Source organism: Peromyscus californicus, unplaced genomic scaffold (genome assembly GCF_007827085.1).
Source record: "Peromyscus californicus insignis strain IS unplaced genomic scaffold, ASM782708v3 Scaffold_6__1_contigs__length_162567912, whole genome shotgun sequence".
Taxonomy (NCBI): Eukaryota; Metazoa; Chordata; class Mammalia; order Rodentia; family Cricetidae; genus Peromyscus; species Peromyscus californicus.
In genome coordinates, this window is record NW_026294584.1 from 102,732,273 (window position 1) to 102,749,137 (window position 16,865).

The 16,865-nt window shown below is 49.2% G+C and overlaps 1 protein-coding gene across 1 annotated transcript in view; it reads right to left on the reverse strand.

Moving 5' to 3' along the window:
* The window catches only part of Tgfa (transforming growth factor alpha), an 86,243-nt gene that overhangs the window by 35,752 nt on the left and 33,626 nt on the right, over positions 1–16,865 (reverse strand). Inside the window, exon 2 of the mRNA XM_052720352.1 lies at positions 14,369–14,422. Within this exon, the coding sequence (XP_052576312.1) occupies positions 14,369–14,422 (54 nt within the window). The remainder of the gene's footprint in view (positions 1–14,368; positions 14,423–16,865) is intronic.

Below are 16,865 nucleotides of genomic sequence, written 5' to 3' on the forward strand. Positions count from 1 at the left end.
GGATCCATCTCTTTATCCTGTGGATAAAAAGCTATGTGCTATGGGAGCCCCTTCAACTGCTCTTCAAGGAAAGCCCACCAAAATACTTCCTACCCATGTACCTATCAAGACAGAAAAAGGCCAATCATAGGCTCAGACCTGAACCTATCACAGACTTGAGCATGCTGGGAGGCGTGAGGGCAAATCTCCATGTAGAAGGGGTTTAGGTTGTGCTGAGAGCGTGCTCCCAGAGCATTTGCTTTGTAGTTGACAGGGGTGACTGACATGGTCATCAATCCGATTTGCAATAAAGAGAGCCACAGAGATCTGACCCAACACTTTCTGCAAAGCACTGGAAAACCCTTAAGACATCTGTCACTCAAGGGGCGTGGTGCTGGGAGCTACTGCCCACTGCCTCCTGCCTTGGAGAGGCTGATCCCCTTGGGTGTGTCCCAGCCCTGACCAACCAAGCAAGGGAGGTTCAGGTAAGAGGGCAGGGTGACAGAGTCACCAGCTTTCAGGAAGGCCACGGATTCATCTGCTATTTGAGTCGTCAGGATGGCCATTGACAGTCCCCATCATCTTTCAAGGCCAGTTCATAGCAAGTGCACAGAATTCCTTCATAAATGCTGTTGCATTTATTCACAGTGAAGGAAATTATTAGGCACAAGAAGAAAAATAATTAAAACCAGCTTATTTTTGTATTAATGTTTAGCTCTGTCAATGCTGTTTTTTTTTTAAATAATCAAGACTGACTTTAGGGGCAATTTCCAGCTTACAGGAGAGTAGCATTCCTGGAGCCTGTGTGGGTGGGCTAGTCAGATCTACACAGGAAGCAGAATGTCACAGAGAGGGTATGAGGATACGGTTGGTTATTGCTTCTGGGAACTGGCCTTCCCTACCACACACTAGTCTGGAAAAGATGGCGGGGTGGAGCCTACTGCTGGGGTCAGTGCACTAGGCACAAAGTTCTGACATGTGTTAGAGTTTGTAAACTTGATACAAACTAGTGTCACTTAGGGAGAACTTCTGGAGGAATCGCCTCTATTGGATTGGCCCAGGGCCATGTCTGTGAGGCATTTTCCTGACTACTGATTGATATGGGAAGGCCTGGCTTACTGTGGGCAACGCCACCCCTGGGCAAGTTCTGGACTGTACAAATATAGTAGGCCGGGTAAGTCACGGAGAATAAGCCACTAAGCATCTTCCTCCATGGTTCCTGCCTCTGCTTCTGCTTGAGTTCCTGCCTTGACTTCTCTTCAATGATGGATTGTGATGGAGACTTGGAAGCCAAATAAACTTCGTCTTCCTGGGGGTGGTTTGGATGGAAACAACCCCCCTAAGTCTGTATTTGAATGCCTAGTCCCTAGCTGATGAACCGTTTGGGGTAGATTAGGAGGTCTGGTCTTGTTGGAGGAGGAGTGTCCATCTCAGTCTCTCTCTCCCTGCCACTGTAGATCAGGATGTAAAGCTCTCAGGTACTGCTTCAGCACCATGAGGATCATGCACTAGCCCTCTAAAACCATAAGCAAGCCCCTAATCAAATGCTTTTCTTTATAAGAGTTGCTTTGTTCATGGTGTCTCTTTACAGCAATGGAATAGTAACCAAGACACGCCCCAAGTTGCTTTTGGTCACGGTGTTTATCATAGCAGCAGATAGCAAACTGACACTCTATAGTGTTCTATTCCCTGTGCATATGGACTCACCAGAAAGCAGGCCTTGGCTCTCCATGGCTGGGGTACCAGTTGGAGAATGGGCTGTGGGGAAACAGCTATTTGGGATACCTGTGTCAGGGTGAACAGGACCCGGGAAAGAGGATAGCTCTGGGCTCGTGGTTTGGAGACAGTCTACAGAGAAGGGATTGAGGCAAGGAAAGAGGGTCCTTGATCTCTTGCCAGCTCGTTACCAAGATAAATGGAGGGGAGGAGAGTGCAAAAGAGCCCCCAGCTGCTGATTGAGGCCTGTGCAGGTGTGGAGACTGTCCTCTGTCCTTCTCTGGCTTTGCGGTGGGGATGGAAATCTGCTCCATGTAGAGGAGCTTCCAGGGGTACAGTCTGGGTCCATGTTCACACCTGCCAGGGTATGATGGCTAGTGTTTGCTTGGTGCTACAGGGAGTAGGTCTCTTCACCATCATTGGGTCCTCAGGGTCACCGACAGTTACACAACTAAGATTCCATCTGCATCTGAGTCAGGGCTCCAAGGTCCTCATTCTGCCCCACAGTTCTGACTACATTCTAGAGCCCCATGGGAGGGTTAAGAACACTACACTCATGTTGGGAAATCTACCCCAGACCTATGAATTAGAATCTCACTAGTGGAATCTGACCCATAGTAATCAAAATAAAGATGACTAATGTGCACGTTTACTCATAAGATATTCGTTCTAAACATCTATATATTCTAAACCTATAAAATCCATCATCTGTTGTTTATTGACAACTCATCTCAGCTTGAACTAACCATGTATCAAGTGCTCCCTCAGCAGTGTGTGACTGTCGTATGGGACAGTGTGTTTCTCCACACACTGCTCAGAACCTTTCAGAGATGTCTGCCTTTTAGGAAGGCTCACACATATGGCCTGGGCAGCAGCGGAGGGGGAGAGGGGGAGAAGACACTCTTACTTGAGAAGGAAGCATTGACTGAGCCAGATTCTTTTTCTTTTCTCTTTGAGACAGTATTACTTTGTGGCTTTGGCTGGCTTGGAGCTTGCTATGTAGACCAGGCTGGCCCCAGACCCTCAGGCCTACTTCTGCCTCGAGTGCTGAGATTAAAGGCCTGTGCCCCCAAGCCTAGCCTGAGACAGATTCCAAATAATGGCAGTCTTTGAAGAAGGATGGGGAAGGAGTGGCTTGGGGTGGGGATTGTAGTTCACTACTGCAGTAGTAGAGTGCTTGTCTGGCATGTTCAAGGCCCTAGATTTGGTCCCCAGCACCTAATAGCCACATACACAAAAGTTACAATATTTTAAAATGCACTAGTTGTCGAGGTTCACCCATGTTTCACAAGTATCCTGACATGACTGTCTCATCAGGAGGTTCTTCCTAGAAGCACCTGTGACCAGACCCCTGCAAACACACTTACAGAAGAGACCACCACAGGACCTGAGCTGGGCTGAACGGCAGGACAGACAGACAGAGGAAGACATACAGGTTCTGGGGATGGACCCTCATAAAGTTATGCTACTTAAATTTTTAAAAAGTAATTTAATATGCAGACCTCCAGGCTCCAGATTCTAAGCACAGCGCTATCAAATGGAAACGCTTTTCCTGCTTAGACATCTTTTCCACAAGTAAGTGGGAGACGGTTTGATACTCTCTCCTGCTGACCTAGAAACTTCCTGCACTGTGGCCACCCGAGATGTCCAGCAGAGAGGGACACTGTACACGTTAAAGCTGAACCAGGAGAACACTGCTTTTATCTCTGACAATCAACTTTTCAATCTACAGGGTCACCCATATTTCACAGGTCCCCTGACACAGTGTCTCATTAGGATCTGCAAAGAGGTTCTGTCAGGAAGCACCTGTGACCAGACCCTTCAAACACACGAGTATCTTGACATCTAAGAACAGAATCTATCACAGGACCTGAGCTAGCCTTTGTGTTAAGAAAGAAGGAAAAATATTGCTGCTAGACACATGTGCTTACATGGTATTCCCATGTGCACATGATATCCATACACACATGCATATGTGATTACACACGCATTTCAGGTTAAGATGAATATTTAATTTTAATTTTTATTATATTTTTAAATGCATTTAGTGTGTGTGTGTGTGTGTGTGTGTGTGTGTGTGTGTGTGTGTGTGTGCGCAAGCAGAGGTTGGTACTCAGAACCCTGCATTCCATTATTATCTGGGCTTGAATTCCACATCCCCTACTTTCCAGTGACCTTGGGCAAGTCTCATAACTTCCCTGTGCCTCAGTTTTGTCAAGTGCAAGATGCAGCTGCTAAAATTACCTTCTTTGAGTTGCATAAATTAAATGATGCTAGATAGACCAGTACCCAGCATATAGCAAATACAGTCTGTTAGTTCACATCGGGACTACATGACTTTAACATGACCAATAAACACAAGTTCGTTGTGACATGTTGAACTCTCACAACAGCTTTGACTATCATGTATATTGATTCAATAAGATGTAATCAATAAAGGCTCAGCCACTATCTGTCGGGCTCATGCTTTTGATACTAAAGTTAGATTTTGGCTGAGGCAGAAGGATTGCTACAAATTCAGTCAGCCTAGCAAAATATGGGTTCCAGGCCATGTTTCACTCTGAGCTACAGAGTGAAACTCTGTCAAGAGACAGACAGTGAGAGTGAGAGAGCGAGAGAATGAACGAGAGAGAGAGAGAGAGAGAGAGAGAGAGAGAGAGAGAGAGAGAGAGAGAGACGCTTATTCTGAAAAGGTTGGGAAATACTGACCCGGGGTGAGTCAGAAGCTGCCCACAGTGGTCCCTGTGCTCAGGACTCAGGATTCTGCCCTCTCTATTCTGTGCTGGCTTTTATTTAACAGGATGTCTGCTGTGGGATGTCTTTCTGTACGTTGTGAATATATGTTGTTCCCATTGGCCAATAAATAAGCTGCTTTTGGCCTATGGCAAGGCAGCTTAGAGGCAGGTGGGAAATCCAAGGAGAGAGACAGGAAAGAGACAGGTGGGAAGAGGAGATGCCAGCCACCACTGTTGAAGAAGCAACAAGATGCCAGCAGACCGGTAACGCCATGGCCACGTGGCAGCATATAGATGAATAGGAATGGGTTAATTTAAGATGAACGAGTTAGCTGGCCAGAAGCTGAAGCCACAGGCCATACAGTTTGTAATTAATATAAGCCTCTGAGTATTATTTTATAAGCGACTACAGGACCGCGGGGCCAGGTGGGACCAGAGAAATTTCCAGATACAGATGTCAGTTGCAAAGTGTGCTGCAAACTGACTTTAATAGAAGATACCAGACTTTTGTAGAGGCATACCATAGCCTGTCACAGTATCGGGAAGATTCGTTTGTGGTGGATTTCAGAGTGACATGTGACACCTTCCCTTTCTGAGACCTCAAAACACATTCCTAAATCTACTGGACAAGGTATGGAGGGGTGCTTGCCATCGTCCAAGCCCCTGAGTGGAGATGAGAGAAGGCCCATAGAAAGGGCTGCTATGAGCTGCCGAGTGACAAGAGGCAGGAAAAGCTGTCCCTTCTGGCTCTGGGCTGCAAGGTTGCTGTACGGGGCCTCTGCTCTGTTCAGTCTCACCCCTTTCTCCTAGGCTCACGAATTCAAGAAACACTTTAGGCAAGGAACTTGATCACAAAAGGATCAGATGCACGAAACATCTGGGAATTGGGCCATGACTTTCAAGACAAGACACTGGATACAGAATGGATCCATGAACTTCTGGTTCTGAGGTTCCATAGCTTGGAAGCTGTGACTCCAGCCTGAGACCCCAGGAAACAAAGCCACCACCCCGCCTCAAAGCCACTGTGTACTTCCCATCATCCCGGAGAGGCCAGTGGGGAGAGGGAGCTTTGAGGTGAGGTCCCCAGTTCACTTCAAACTCAGACCTGCCTAATTCCAGGATCCAGCTGAAGAGAAGCAAGGGCTCCTGGGATGGGGGACTGTCACTCAAAGGTGAGAACATCTTAGCTTTTAAAGGCAAGCACCACTCAGCCCCTGCCCCCCACCAACCTCTAGCAAAATGTGACTAAGGTCTAAGAATGCAGATTCACAGGCCCTGTGCTGATGGGAACCTGGGTCTACATTTTCACTCAGCGAGATGACTGTCACGGCACTGAAGTGTCAGATCCACTGCCTCAGCACTCAATGGCAAGGGATAAGATCGCCTCATAAAGACAGTCTTGCTTCACAGGACCTCTTCTCCAGCAGTGGCACAAAGCATGGGGAACGGCAGTGGGTAGGTAGCAAGAGCACTGTGGGAGGAAAACTTCCAGTGCGCACACAGAGCAAAGGCCTCATCCTTACAGCCCAGGGGAAGAGCTCCACAAGGAAGAAGCTGGGGTCCAGGGAGGTCACATCCCCCTCTCAAGTTCTCCCAGTTGTCCTCAGTCTGTCTTCACAGACGCCAGATGTCCCTAGAGTCGGGGATACAGAAAGGTCTTCCACTTTTCTGTTAAAAGTGAGAAGTCTCCAGTGTATAACTCCTCCCCTTGTAACAAGGTGACCTCCGGTGGATGGTACTCGGGGAAACAGAAGTTGAAAATGCATTTGATGCACTCAGCTGCCGAACACCTGAGCTTGAATGTGCTCCGAACACTTGCCTTAGTTAGCCTACTACCGAGCAAAGTCGTCTAACACAGGGCCCACTTTATAATAACGCGCTCAGGGTCTTGGGGTGAGTGAGATGACTCAGCTGCTTAAGAGCTCACCAGGCAAGCCTGAGGATTGGAGTTGGTCCCCTGGGTCCTGTGCAAAGGTGACCATTGAGAACAAACTCTACAAAGTTGTCCTTCGCCACGCATGTGCTGAAGCATGTATGTCCACCAACACCATACACATAATAAGTCAAATTCTTAAGAAGTGCTAAGTTTTTTGTGTGATTCATTCACTGCTACTACCGAGTATAAGATGCTGTAAAGCAAAAAACTAGAAGCTGAACCGTCATGACCTAGGAACCTCTGCATTTAGTTTTTGCAAAAAGGACTGTGATTTGGGAGCCACGGGACCACAGAGGTAAGCTACCACCGATGAGAAGACACTTAACTGGATGCCAAGGCCACAGGGAGGTTTGTGCTGGGACCAGGACCTGGGGCTAGGCTTCAGGGCACAGGGCATAGGTTCTTGAACAATGTTTGTGGGGTGTGTGCGTGTGCTTGGGGACAGCACAGCTGGACTAGCCTCAGTGATCACCAAAGCTGCTAGATTCCCGGAATAAAGTGAGTGACAGCTCATCAACTAGACATGATTGCTGTAAACTTGCTCGTCCTTAGTTTTGCATCTGGTCATCTCATTTGTAAATCTGAGGTATATCTTTCAATTTCACTTTTTTCTACATGAACATCATGAGTATCTTCCTTTATCATTGCACATGTCATTTCTTTATCAGTAGAATTTTTAAAAGCATATTTGTAACCCTGGAATGGGAGGTGGAGGCGGGAAAACCAGGAGTTCAAGGTCATCCTCAACTGTATAGTGAGTTTGAGGCTAGCCTGGACTACATGAGATGTTGCCTGAAAAACAGCCAATGTGATTTCTTTTTGTGACAGGGTCTTCTTATGTAGCCCAGGCTGGCCTCAAACTCCCGCCTGAGCTTCCTAAGTGCAGGAATTGCAGGCATGAACCACCATGCCTGGCTCATTAACACAACTAAAAATACAACATGTGTGTGCACTGGTGTTTTGCCTGCATGTATGTGCACCACATGCATGCAGTGTGCTCAGAGGCCAGAGGAGGGTGTCGGAGACTCTGGAACTGAAGTTACAGGGGTTTGTGAGCTGCCACATGGGTACCAGAATTGAACTCAGGTTCTCTGAAGAGCAGCACTCTCAACCAAAATCATCTCTCCATCCCCTCACCAGCACAGTTTTTGAAGGATCCCTAGGACCCGTCTGCCGATCTGTTCTGGAACTGCTCCCCTTTTTCGGACATTTAAAGACTCCTTTCACTCCAGTGGGGAGCAACCTAACTTCTCTCATTGTTTTTATAACACAGATCCCTAGGAGGGCCATGGTGGGTCGCAGGGTGTGCACAACATTGAAGTTCTTGTTTACAGGCTAACACTAAGCTGCTCTCAAGGGCCAGCCTGGGCTACATAGGAAGACCTTATCACAATCTATCAATCTCAGAAAGGTCACATTGGCTTTCATACCTATTGGCAATCAATGCTGCTATCTCATGACGCATACATGAGATGTCCCAAACTCTAACATTCTCAAGATATGTCAGCTCAGCGGAGTAAAGCCCATGATGTCTGTTCCTTCAGTTGAGCGCATGGTCTTGAAGAAAGGGCTTCCTTCATCTTATACTTCCAGATCAGATCACAATCCATCACGGGGCGGGGGTGGGGGGGAGAGGAGTCAGGGTGGAATGCAGACAGGAATAGGAAGCAGAGGCCATGGAAGAACACTGTTTGCTGGCTTTCTCAGTGGCTCATGCTTAACTAGCTTTCATATACACCCCAGGACTGCAGGAATGATGCTGTCTGCAGTAGTCTGGGCCCTCCTATGTCAGTTAATAATCCAAACAAGCCCTCACAGACATGCCCTCAGACTAACCTAATAAAGACAATTATCCAGTTGAAGTTATTTTCAGGCGATTCTAGGCTGTGTCCAGTTGACAGCAGGGCCTGGAAGGCAGCAAATTGCTCAAAAAACATATGCTATATAGAATGGTCCTCAGGTCATTTTAGACTTGGGGTGCCAGGCTCCTCTCTTCCAGGTCTAACTAGGAAATCTGCCTTTGTCCACAGGTCTCTCTACCTTCTGGCTCCTTATCACCCTGGAGGTTTCCTCTCCTGCTTCTGAAGCTCCAAGGTATCAGGCACTAAAATTATTCTTCAGACTTCACTAGGGCAGACATAGGATAGCTGGCCTTAGGATGTTCTTCATGGAGTACTGCCCAGCCCATGTTGACCTCTGAGTCTCTGCATGTGTCCTGATGCCTGTGTTCTGTGGGCCAGCTGGGGCACCCAGGACTTCCCCAACAGGACTCTGGGGCCAACTCTTTCTAAGCAGCCATGTTTTGAACAGGTAGATGGAGGGAAGGTTCTGTTTTTGTAGGACACGGGCTCTGTTTTTGGCAAGATCACTGCCTGAGAGAGAGGCTCTCTTTGGCTGTTTCACAGCCACAGCTCAGGAGAGTAGCCAATCAGATGGGAAGCCAGCTTAGCACCCGGTTTATTGAGGTGCAGCTGAATGCAATAGATAAAAACTCTTCATTTAGGAGCTTAGGTTAAGAGCACCAAGTCTCATAGTTCACAAGTGTGGCTTTCTTGAGAGAAGTCTATCATGGTGTGTCTCTGCTTTGTCAGTGTTCGGGATGTTACAATCATTACCATCAGTCAGGCATGGTAGCATAGCCCTGTAATCCCAGGAGGTGGAGGCAGAAGGATCAAGAGTTCAAGGCTACTCTAAAATACATATTGAGTCAAAGGTCAAGGCCAGTTTGGGCTCTACATAACCCTGTCTCCAAAAACTAAGCCAGACCAGACCAGACCAATCATCATCCCGACCTGGCTGATCTGATGCGCTTCTTTGGCAGGGCTCACACTTAGTTCTCTTCAGGGCTGCATGCAACACCTGGTCCACAGAATGTTCTCAACAGTGTGTGGGAAATAAATGTTAAGCACCAAAAACAGCAATATAGTAAGGCTTCTGCAGGCCTAGATTCTAAAATTCTATGAATTTTATCACTTGCCTTGCTTCCTCCAATGATGGCTGCCCTTCCCAGCTCTACTATAACACGCCCTGAGCACACTCAGTGCCAAGCTTTGCCCTTCCTCTCCTGGCACCATTGGATTAAGGCCCTCAGCCAGCACAAGCTCAGGTAGGCGGTTTCCAAAGTTGACAGCCTATTTCTGTTCTTACCAGTTAGATTATATGTTTACCAAGTGGCCATTGTGTTTGTGCTCAAACCTGTTTATGTCAGCTGCACTCATTATTGTATTTGCGTAATTTAATTATATATTATGTAAATGAATGAAATATCTGCACGGAAGGACAGCTACTGTTCCTGTGAGTTTAGGGTTTTGGAGAGGCATGATAAAGATGAACATGCCATAAGTGATCTGCTGTCATTCTCCCGTGTGGGGGAAATGGGAGGCAGAGTCATGAGAATCCTTGAAAGCGCACGGGCCAGTTAGCCGGGCACACAGCAGAAAAAAAGCAAAGAGACCCTCCTGTCTCAGACAAGAACTGACACCCAAAGTCCTTGCACTGTGCCCTGAATGCCTCCAGGGATTCCATGAATGCCTTTGAAATGTTGTCTGTGCCCCTACTAAAGCTATTCTTTGACACGTGGTTTGAAAGGTCACCGTCTTAATCCTATTCCTTTACTCCACCCTGACAGGAAACAAGGTGCAGGGCAAGTGAAGGGCTCTGTAAATGTCTCTTAGCCAGTGAGTGGGGAGCAATCCATTTCTACATTTTTGTGTTCTGTTTTCTTCCAGAGAAGCCTCTGTCTGAAAAGCAACAGGCATGGCACGATTTCCTTTGCAAACGTAAGAGGCAGGGGCTGGGAGATGGCTCAACTGTAAAGTGCTTGCTGTGGAAGTGTGGCGACCTGAGTTCTGATCCTCAGCACCGTGCAAAAAGCCAGGTGCAGAGGCACAAACGTGCAATCCCGGCCCTGGGGAGGCAGGGACCGGAAGATCCCCGGTGCTTGCTGGCCAGCGGGCCTGGCTGTATCGACAGGCTCTTGGCTCAGTGAGAGACTTGGTCTCAAAGATAAGGTGGATGGTTCAGCAGTTAAGAAGGCTTACTGTCTTGTAGAGGACCAGGGTTAAAGTTAGGGTTCAGTGCCCAGGACCCACCTGGTGGTGGCTTTACAATCACCTGTAACTCCAGTTCCAGGGGACTGACACTTCTTCTGGCTTCTGCAAACCCTTATACACACACAGCAAACAAACACAGGCAGACATATACCCGAAAATTAAGAGAAAAATCTAAAAAAAAAAAGATGGTAAGCAATTGAGGAAGGTAATGTAAGTCAGTCAGCCTCTCGTCTCAATGTGTACAAGTACACAAGCAGACACACACCTGTACAGGCATGCACGCCACACACAGACACACAAGGAGCAGGTAAAATGAGGAAGTAGAGGACAACAAGGACACACCCTGGGAGGCAGGGAGGCTCTCATCCCACCGCTCCTCTGTGCAAGCACTAAGCAACCACACACAGGTGTGTGCGGTTTTCTCCCCAACTGCGGCACAGCAAGCCTCTTGTGCGAGAGACACAGATTTGAAATAGGTGAACCACGTACCTGGGTCAAACACGTGAGCCTTCTAATTTTAGAATGACTTCACACGTGGGAAAACCGTAGACAATGGAACGGGGAAGCAGTTTGAAGTTCTGAAAAGCTTTTGTTAAAGGAGGTGAGCTATGAGGAGAGTCTTGGCTGGCTGGCCGACCCACGTTCCGCCTGCTGTGTAAATAAGCGAAGCCTTCAAAGGCTTCCCCCTCTAATCCGACCTGCCCTCCTTCTGTCCAGCCCAGCCCCAACTGTCATCTCAACAGATTGGAGTCGACAGTCCCCAGGGATGCCTGACCTGGCCTCTCTCTCCCCAAGCGAGTGAGAATGGTGACATGTCCTGCAAAGAGCCCCGCAGTGAAGTTTCTGTTTTCCTCATTTTGGAATAGTCTTCCAGATGCTAAATTAAAGCAGCCCTCAAATACACCGAGACCAGCTGGGCGTCCATAGACACTGGCCAAAGGTGAAAGATAAGGAATCCAAGGTGGAGACAGCCACTCTGAGGAGTGTGCAAGCGGGCAAGAACCTGGCTCCCAGGGGCCCAGAGGGGCCCTCGCCACCACACCTTCTTGGTCATTACAGCGAGTCTCATGAGAAAAGAACCAGATGAGCGGCCTGGGAATGTGCGCATTGCTGAGGGCAAGGCAAAGGGCTGCCCAACAGCCGGGTGACTGGTGCATTCTGTCCCTTTTAAAGGGGACATTGAAGAGTGCCTTTTGAATATAGGTTGGAGCTTTTTCCTGAGGAGGGTGTAGCCTGTGTTCTAAGCTGTGGGTGCCGACGCCCTCACCTGCCTCCAGCTGATGTTTCCCTTTGAGTTTTATAAACAGATAGCCAACAAGGATGTAAGTTTATGCTCCAAACTTCAGAACACTGGTTTCACTCCTGTGTCAGTTTATGGTCTAAATGACACACCGAGCAGCCAGTGACACTCCCAAGAAAGGTTCACAGACTGTATCGTCACCCGTCGTGTGGGCTCCTGGAGGGCCAGGCAGAGGTGTCCAATTCTTTGTAGGATTTTAGCAACCAGAGAATTAGGATCTGAGGATACAAGAGCATCCTTGAGATGCAACATCCCAAGAGCTGTCCCTCTGTATCCAGCAAGAATCAGTCCATACCTAAACCCAGAGATGCTCAAGTCCTTACAGGAAATAGTGTAGGTTATACACTGAAGTTACACTCATGTTCCCACGTGTGTGTGTGTGTGTGTGTGTGTGTGTGTGTGTGTGTGTGTGTGTGTGCAGACCCAAAGTTGACATCAGGTGTCTTCCTGGATTGTTCTTCACTGTGTTTATTGAGGCAGGGTCTTTCACTGTTTCAGCTAGGCTAGCTACTTTGCCCCAGGAATCAGCCGTCTTCCCCTCCTAAGTGCTGGGATTACAGGGACCCACCATGCCTGTCCATTTTATATGTGGGATCTGAGGATCTGAACCCTGATCTTCACAGTTCCACCAAGCCATCTCCCTAGCCCCTTCTGCACATTTTAAATTACCTCTGCATTACTCTAATATGCAAAACAATGTATAAACAGTGGCCATATTGTTGATGTTTTTGTAAACATCTTGGGGAAGCAAGTCTATACATATTCAGTAAGCTTGCCATTTTTCCAGGTATTTTTGATCCATTTATCCTTTGACTTCTAAGATGCAGAACCTGTAGGTATGGAGAGCCAATTCTGCATGGTAGTCACATCACCACTTTCCTACCTGGCTCAGGGCAGGTATCACCAGTGGTCACTGACTATAGTGCTCCCTAAAAATCTGACGGCATCCTCCGGAGGCCTCCAAGGCCCCTCCTTGTCCATCAGGGCAGCCTTGTGGAGATTCTCAGGCCGTCACTCAGCCTGGTCCCACAGATGAAGAAACTAATCTAAGCAGCCGCTTGAGGACTCAGCTGCTCAGGAACTGGGAAAGTCTGAAACCAAGCGGGCCCCACTGCAGGATCCTGGTCTCCTCCCTGAGGCCCCATGTTCTCCATTGTTCCACCCAAAGTAAATGACTGAGAAGCCTTGACTGATGCAACCCAGTTTCCCACACCTCTGGTACCCTCCACCCTTCATATTTGGGGATCTAAGAGAAAGGAACAGAATAAAATCTTACCAAGAAAGGTCAAGGGCAACTGTCTGCTCTAATGGCATGGATGCCTCCCCCAGTGCAAAAAAAAAAAAAAAAAAAAAAAAAAAAAGAAAGAAAGAAAAGGGGAGGAAACAAATCCCGTGTACCTCTGAGCCTCCATGGACACTTAGTTATTACAGAGTCCAGGCAGCATAGCAGAGGACGGACTTGATTTGGGGGCCTGTGTGTGAGAAGGGTAAATCCTAAACGTTAGCTGATGTTGGGCACATTCCCTCAGGAGGAAACAGAAGAGAAAGAGGGAACTGGGGCTTCAGATGGGTCAGGGCCTGCGATTTTTCTGGCTGAAGGATCAGGTCTGCCAAGAGGGCCTACAGCACTCCAAGGAGGCTCAGCAGGAGCCACTCCAGGGCTCTGAGGGAGCAAGCAGGAGATCCCCAGACTCTGTTTGTCTATGTGAATAAACCTGAAGGGGTAACATAGGCAAGAGCATCCTTCCCACTGACAGCTACATTAGCATTTGCCACCATTCCAACTTGTGTCAAGGAGGGACCCAGCAGCCAGCAGGTCTCCATTCCACCTGGCTGACCCAGCCCCGAAGCCTGCATGCTTCAGGTGCACAGTTTGGCTTAGAAGGATGTAAGGCAGAGCAGGGCCACACGGCCAGCATCGCAGCCTCCCACAGCTGCCTGCGGGTACTTCCATCAGGTACCAGAACAGGTGGCGACTCCTGCCTGACCTCATGTCCAAGTTCCCTCAAGCCCAGGCTGTAAGTGTTGCTATGGCATCTGGTACTTGCCAGATGGCTTAGCGGGTAAGTGCCTGTCACACAAACACGAGTACCTAAAGTACATGCGCACACCCCTATCCCAACACACAGAAAAGCAAGAATCAAAATCACTGAGCAACCATTACTGTGTACAAACAGAAGCCACTAGTAGGAGCCCATGAAACAGGAGGGGTTTCCCTGGGACACTGAGATGGTGAGGGCTTTGTCTCCCAACTCTCAGAAGTATTGAGAGAGAGGGTGGGAGAAAAGTGGGCGGTTGAGGGGAGAAAAACTACACAAAGGTCACTGGGCAGAAATGGACAGGAGCTTCGGAAATCCAGTCACCACATGGTTGGTAAAGTATGGGCAGCTTCAAGCTCTGGGGTCCTGCAGGCCCCATTTCACCTGCCACAGTGGTTGTCTAGAGAGATGAAGGGCTCTGTGAATGGGCTGCCCCCGAGGGGAGTGGGCACAGCCTCCGTGGGCCATGGTGAAGGCCTTCTACAGGTTTTCCTCTATCTGCCCAGAGAAGATGCAGAGGGTTCAAGGACAGGCAAGCACCCCAGGGAGGGTGCTCTACAGATGTGAGGCAGGACCCATAACCCACCCACACCCAGGGAGGATGGACTCACCACTCAGGGGGGACGTGCTGTTCTCCAGAGCCTGGCACACAGCTAACACGATACCTGTGGAGGAAGCAGAGACGGTGGGTAAGTATCCCCAGAAAAGAACTTCCTTGGAGGTCAGGCCCTTTGAAAGGCAAAGACTTCAGAATTTTATTAAGGGACCAACAAGTGTGTCTGGCTACCTTTTTTTTTTTTTCCATCCTGGAGTGATCAGACACGGGACAACCTGGGAATTGAATTTGGTTCCTCTGGAACATCAGTCAGTGCTCTTAATCACGGATTGGCTACCTTCTTTGAGGAGCTCAGTGCAAAATGAAAGTAAGGGCCCCTTGTACCGAGAGCAGGGGAAAATGCTCGTGGTGAGGCGGTGCACAGGGGCTATCAATAGCGTTTTCCTCTGGCTTCAGTTCTCTCCACCTGTTGTGGAGTTTTCCGTTTGCTGGGTATGTTGTTGCTCTCTTTTGGGTGTGAGGGTACTCACAGGTTGGTTACAGGCCCCCTCCCACACTCACACAGAGAGAGATAGGCTTCCCTCTAGAAGCAATGTGCTGAGACATAGCCAGGGTCTAGCAAGGTATCTCTGCTTCCCTGGGACTGGCTGCCCCATCCAAGAAGGATGGTGACCCCCAGAGCATTGCACCACCAGTCAGGATGTCTGAGGAGCCTGGCTGAGGACTGCTGGAAGAACTGTCACCACACTCTTCCTTGATATGTCATGGGTGTGTTCAGGTATGTCCAGGTCTCATTAGGTGCAGAGCATGGGAGAGTCAATGACCCACGAATGGAAGCCCAGTGATGGCAGTAGGTAGGACCCCGGGAACCAAGGCTGCCATTGACGACCCTCATGAGACACAGACTCCAAGACAGCACAGCAAGGCCCACATGCAGGGCCTCTCTGTCATCGAAGAAACCACCTCTGCCAACAGGTGACCTGTGTGTGCCCTCATGTTACAGTGGTGGAAGTTTCTGGAAACAGAGCAGTAAGTTCTCATAAAGAAGGAAGCTCTTGTGAGTTTTGCCATCATCATGAATTAACTTCCTTGAACTGAAAGGCAGAGAGATGCTTAAGGCAGCCCTGCAGAGGAGGCTGGGCCTCAGGCAGACTGTTCTAGAAGGCTGATCCCCTAAGCCAACTACAGAAATCAAGATAGGTCTTATTTGCCTCTCTATCGCAGCATAGGACCCACGTGACCTCTGATGTGCAACAGTGGGCTCCTGTTTCTGAGAGAAGTGTTTCCTTCCTGTAGTCTGCATGTTCATAGGATTCCCCAGACGCATTTCAAAGGGACATCTGCCATGCACGCACCCAGGGTTCCATTCCTGCCAGAGCCATAAAACGTCGGGGTTTGTGCTCTCGGAGCTGTGGGACAGTCACGTCCTGACGCTCTGCGGGCACTGCCACAAACCACTCTGGGCTGAAGTCAGTCAATGACCCGTAATCAGTCAGGGCGGACATGGAGATGCCTGGCATACCTCAGGACAGGGAGCATGACCAGCCTGTCAGCAACTGTCCCCAAACCACTGAGTGATCCTTATGCCTCTTCCCTGCCTGAACCCTGCCTGTCAGGGCAAATAGCACAATCCCAGCACTGAACCTGCCCCTGCCAGCCTCTGGAGCAGAGACAGGGGCTCGGGTGTGCACTGGGGCCAGTCCCAGACCTGGCACAAAGCCCCTTCATCCTTCTTCTTCTTCTCACCTGTCAGCTGCCAATTGCCAAACTCATGAAGGCATTTCAGGAAGTAATTAATGGCTACAAAGAACGCACGTTCCTCTGAGGAATAAACAACACTTTGTTTTTATTTATGATTCTAGAAAGGTGAGAATAATCGTTCCCTTCTGTCCCCTCACTTCCCACGATGCCTCGGCTTCACTCTAGCCGCTATGGGCCTGGGCCGGGCAGCAGGAGGCTCAGCCTCTCTTCTCAAGTGTGGTGCCACAGTTTCACACAACCCGCACAGGTATCTGCAGACCTTCTCATCTTCTTCAATTCATGACCCTAGACGCAAGTTCCTCCCAGTCTCCCTGCCCGTGGGGATGCCCAGGAAACAGAGGCTTAACGATTCAGAAATCTGCCCAGGCTCCTATGCTAAACTGAAACCGGGTGCAATGTGCAAGACACCGTTGGATGTGCCCTGGCTGGTCACGACACAGCAGCAGGTATGTTTCACCTGGTATGACCCTCCTGGCTTAACCTACAGACTTGGCAGGCCCAGAGGTCTTCCAGAGGCTACAACCTCACCTCTTGGGATTTTTCTCCTTGCTCTCCGTTTCCCCATAAGCCAGGCCTGAGCAGCTCCACCTGCGTACATGGGGGAGCTAGCACCCCCCGCATGTGGCCTGGTGTCTGAAGGCCTTCTAGGAACATGTGGCCTTGGCAGAGAAGAGGCTCTGAGAAGCCAAGGGGCCATGGCAGCGCTGGCTGTCACCACCAGGGCTTGAAAGAGACGATCCGGTCTCAGGCTCAGCAGCAGGCTGAGTGTCAAAGTCACCTGGCACTGGTCC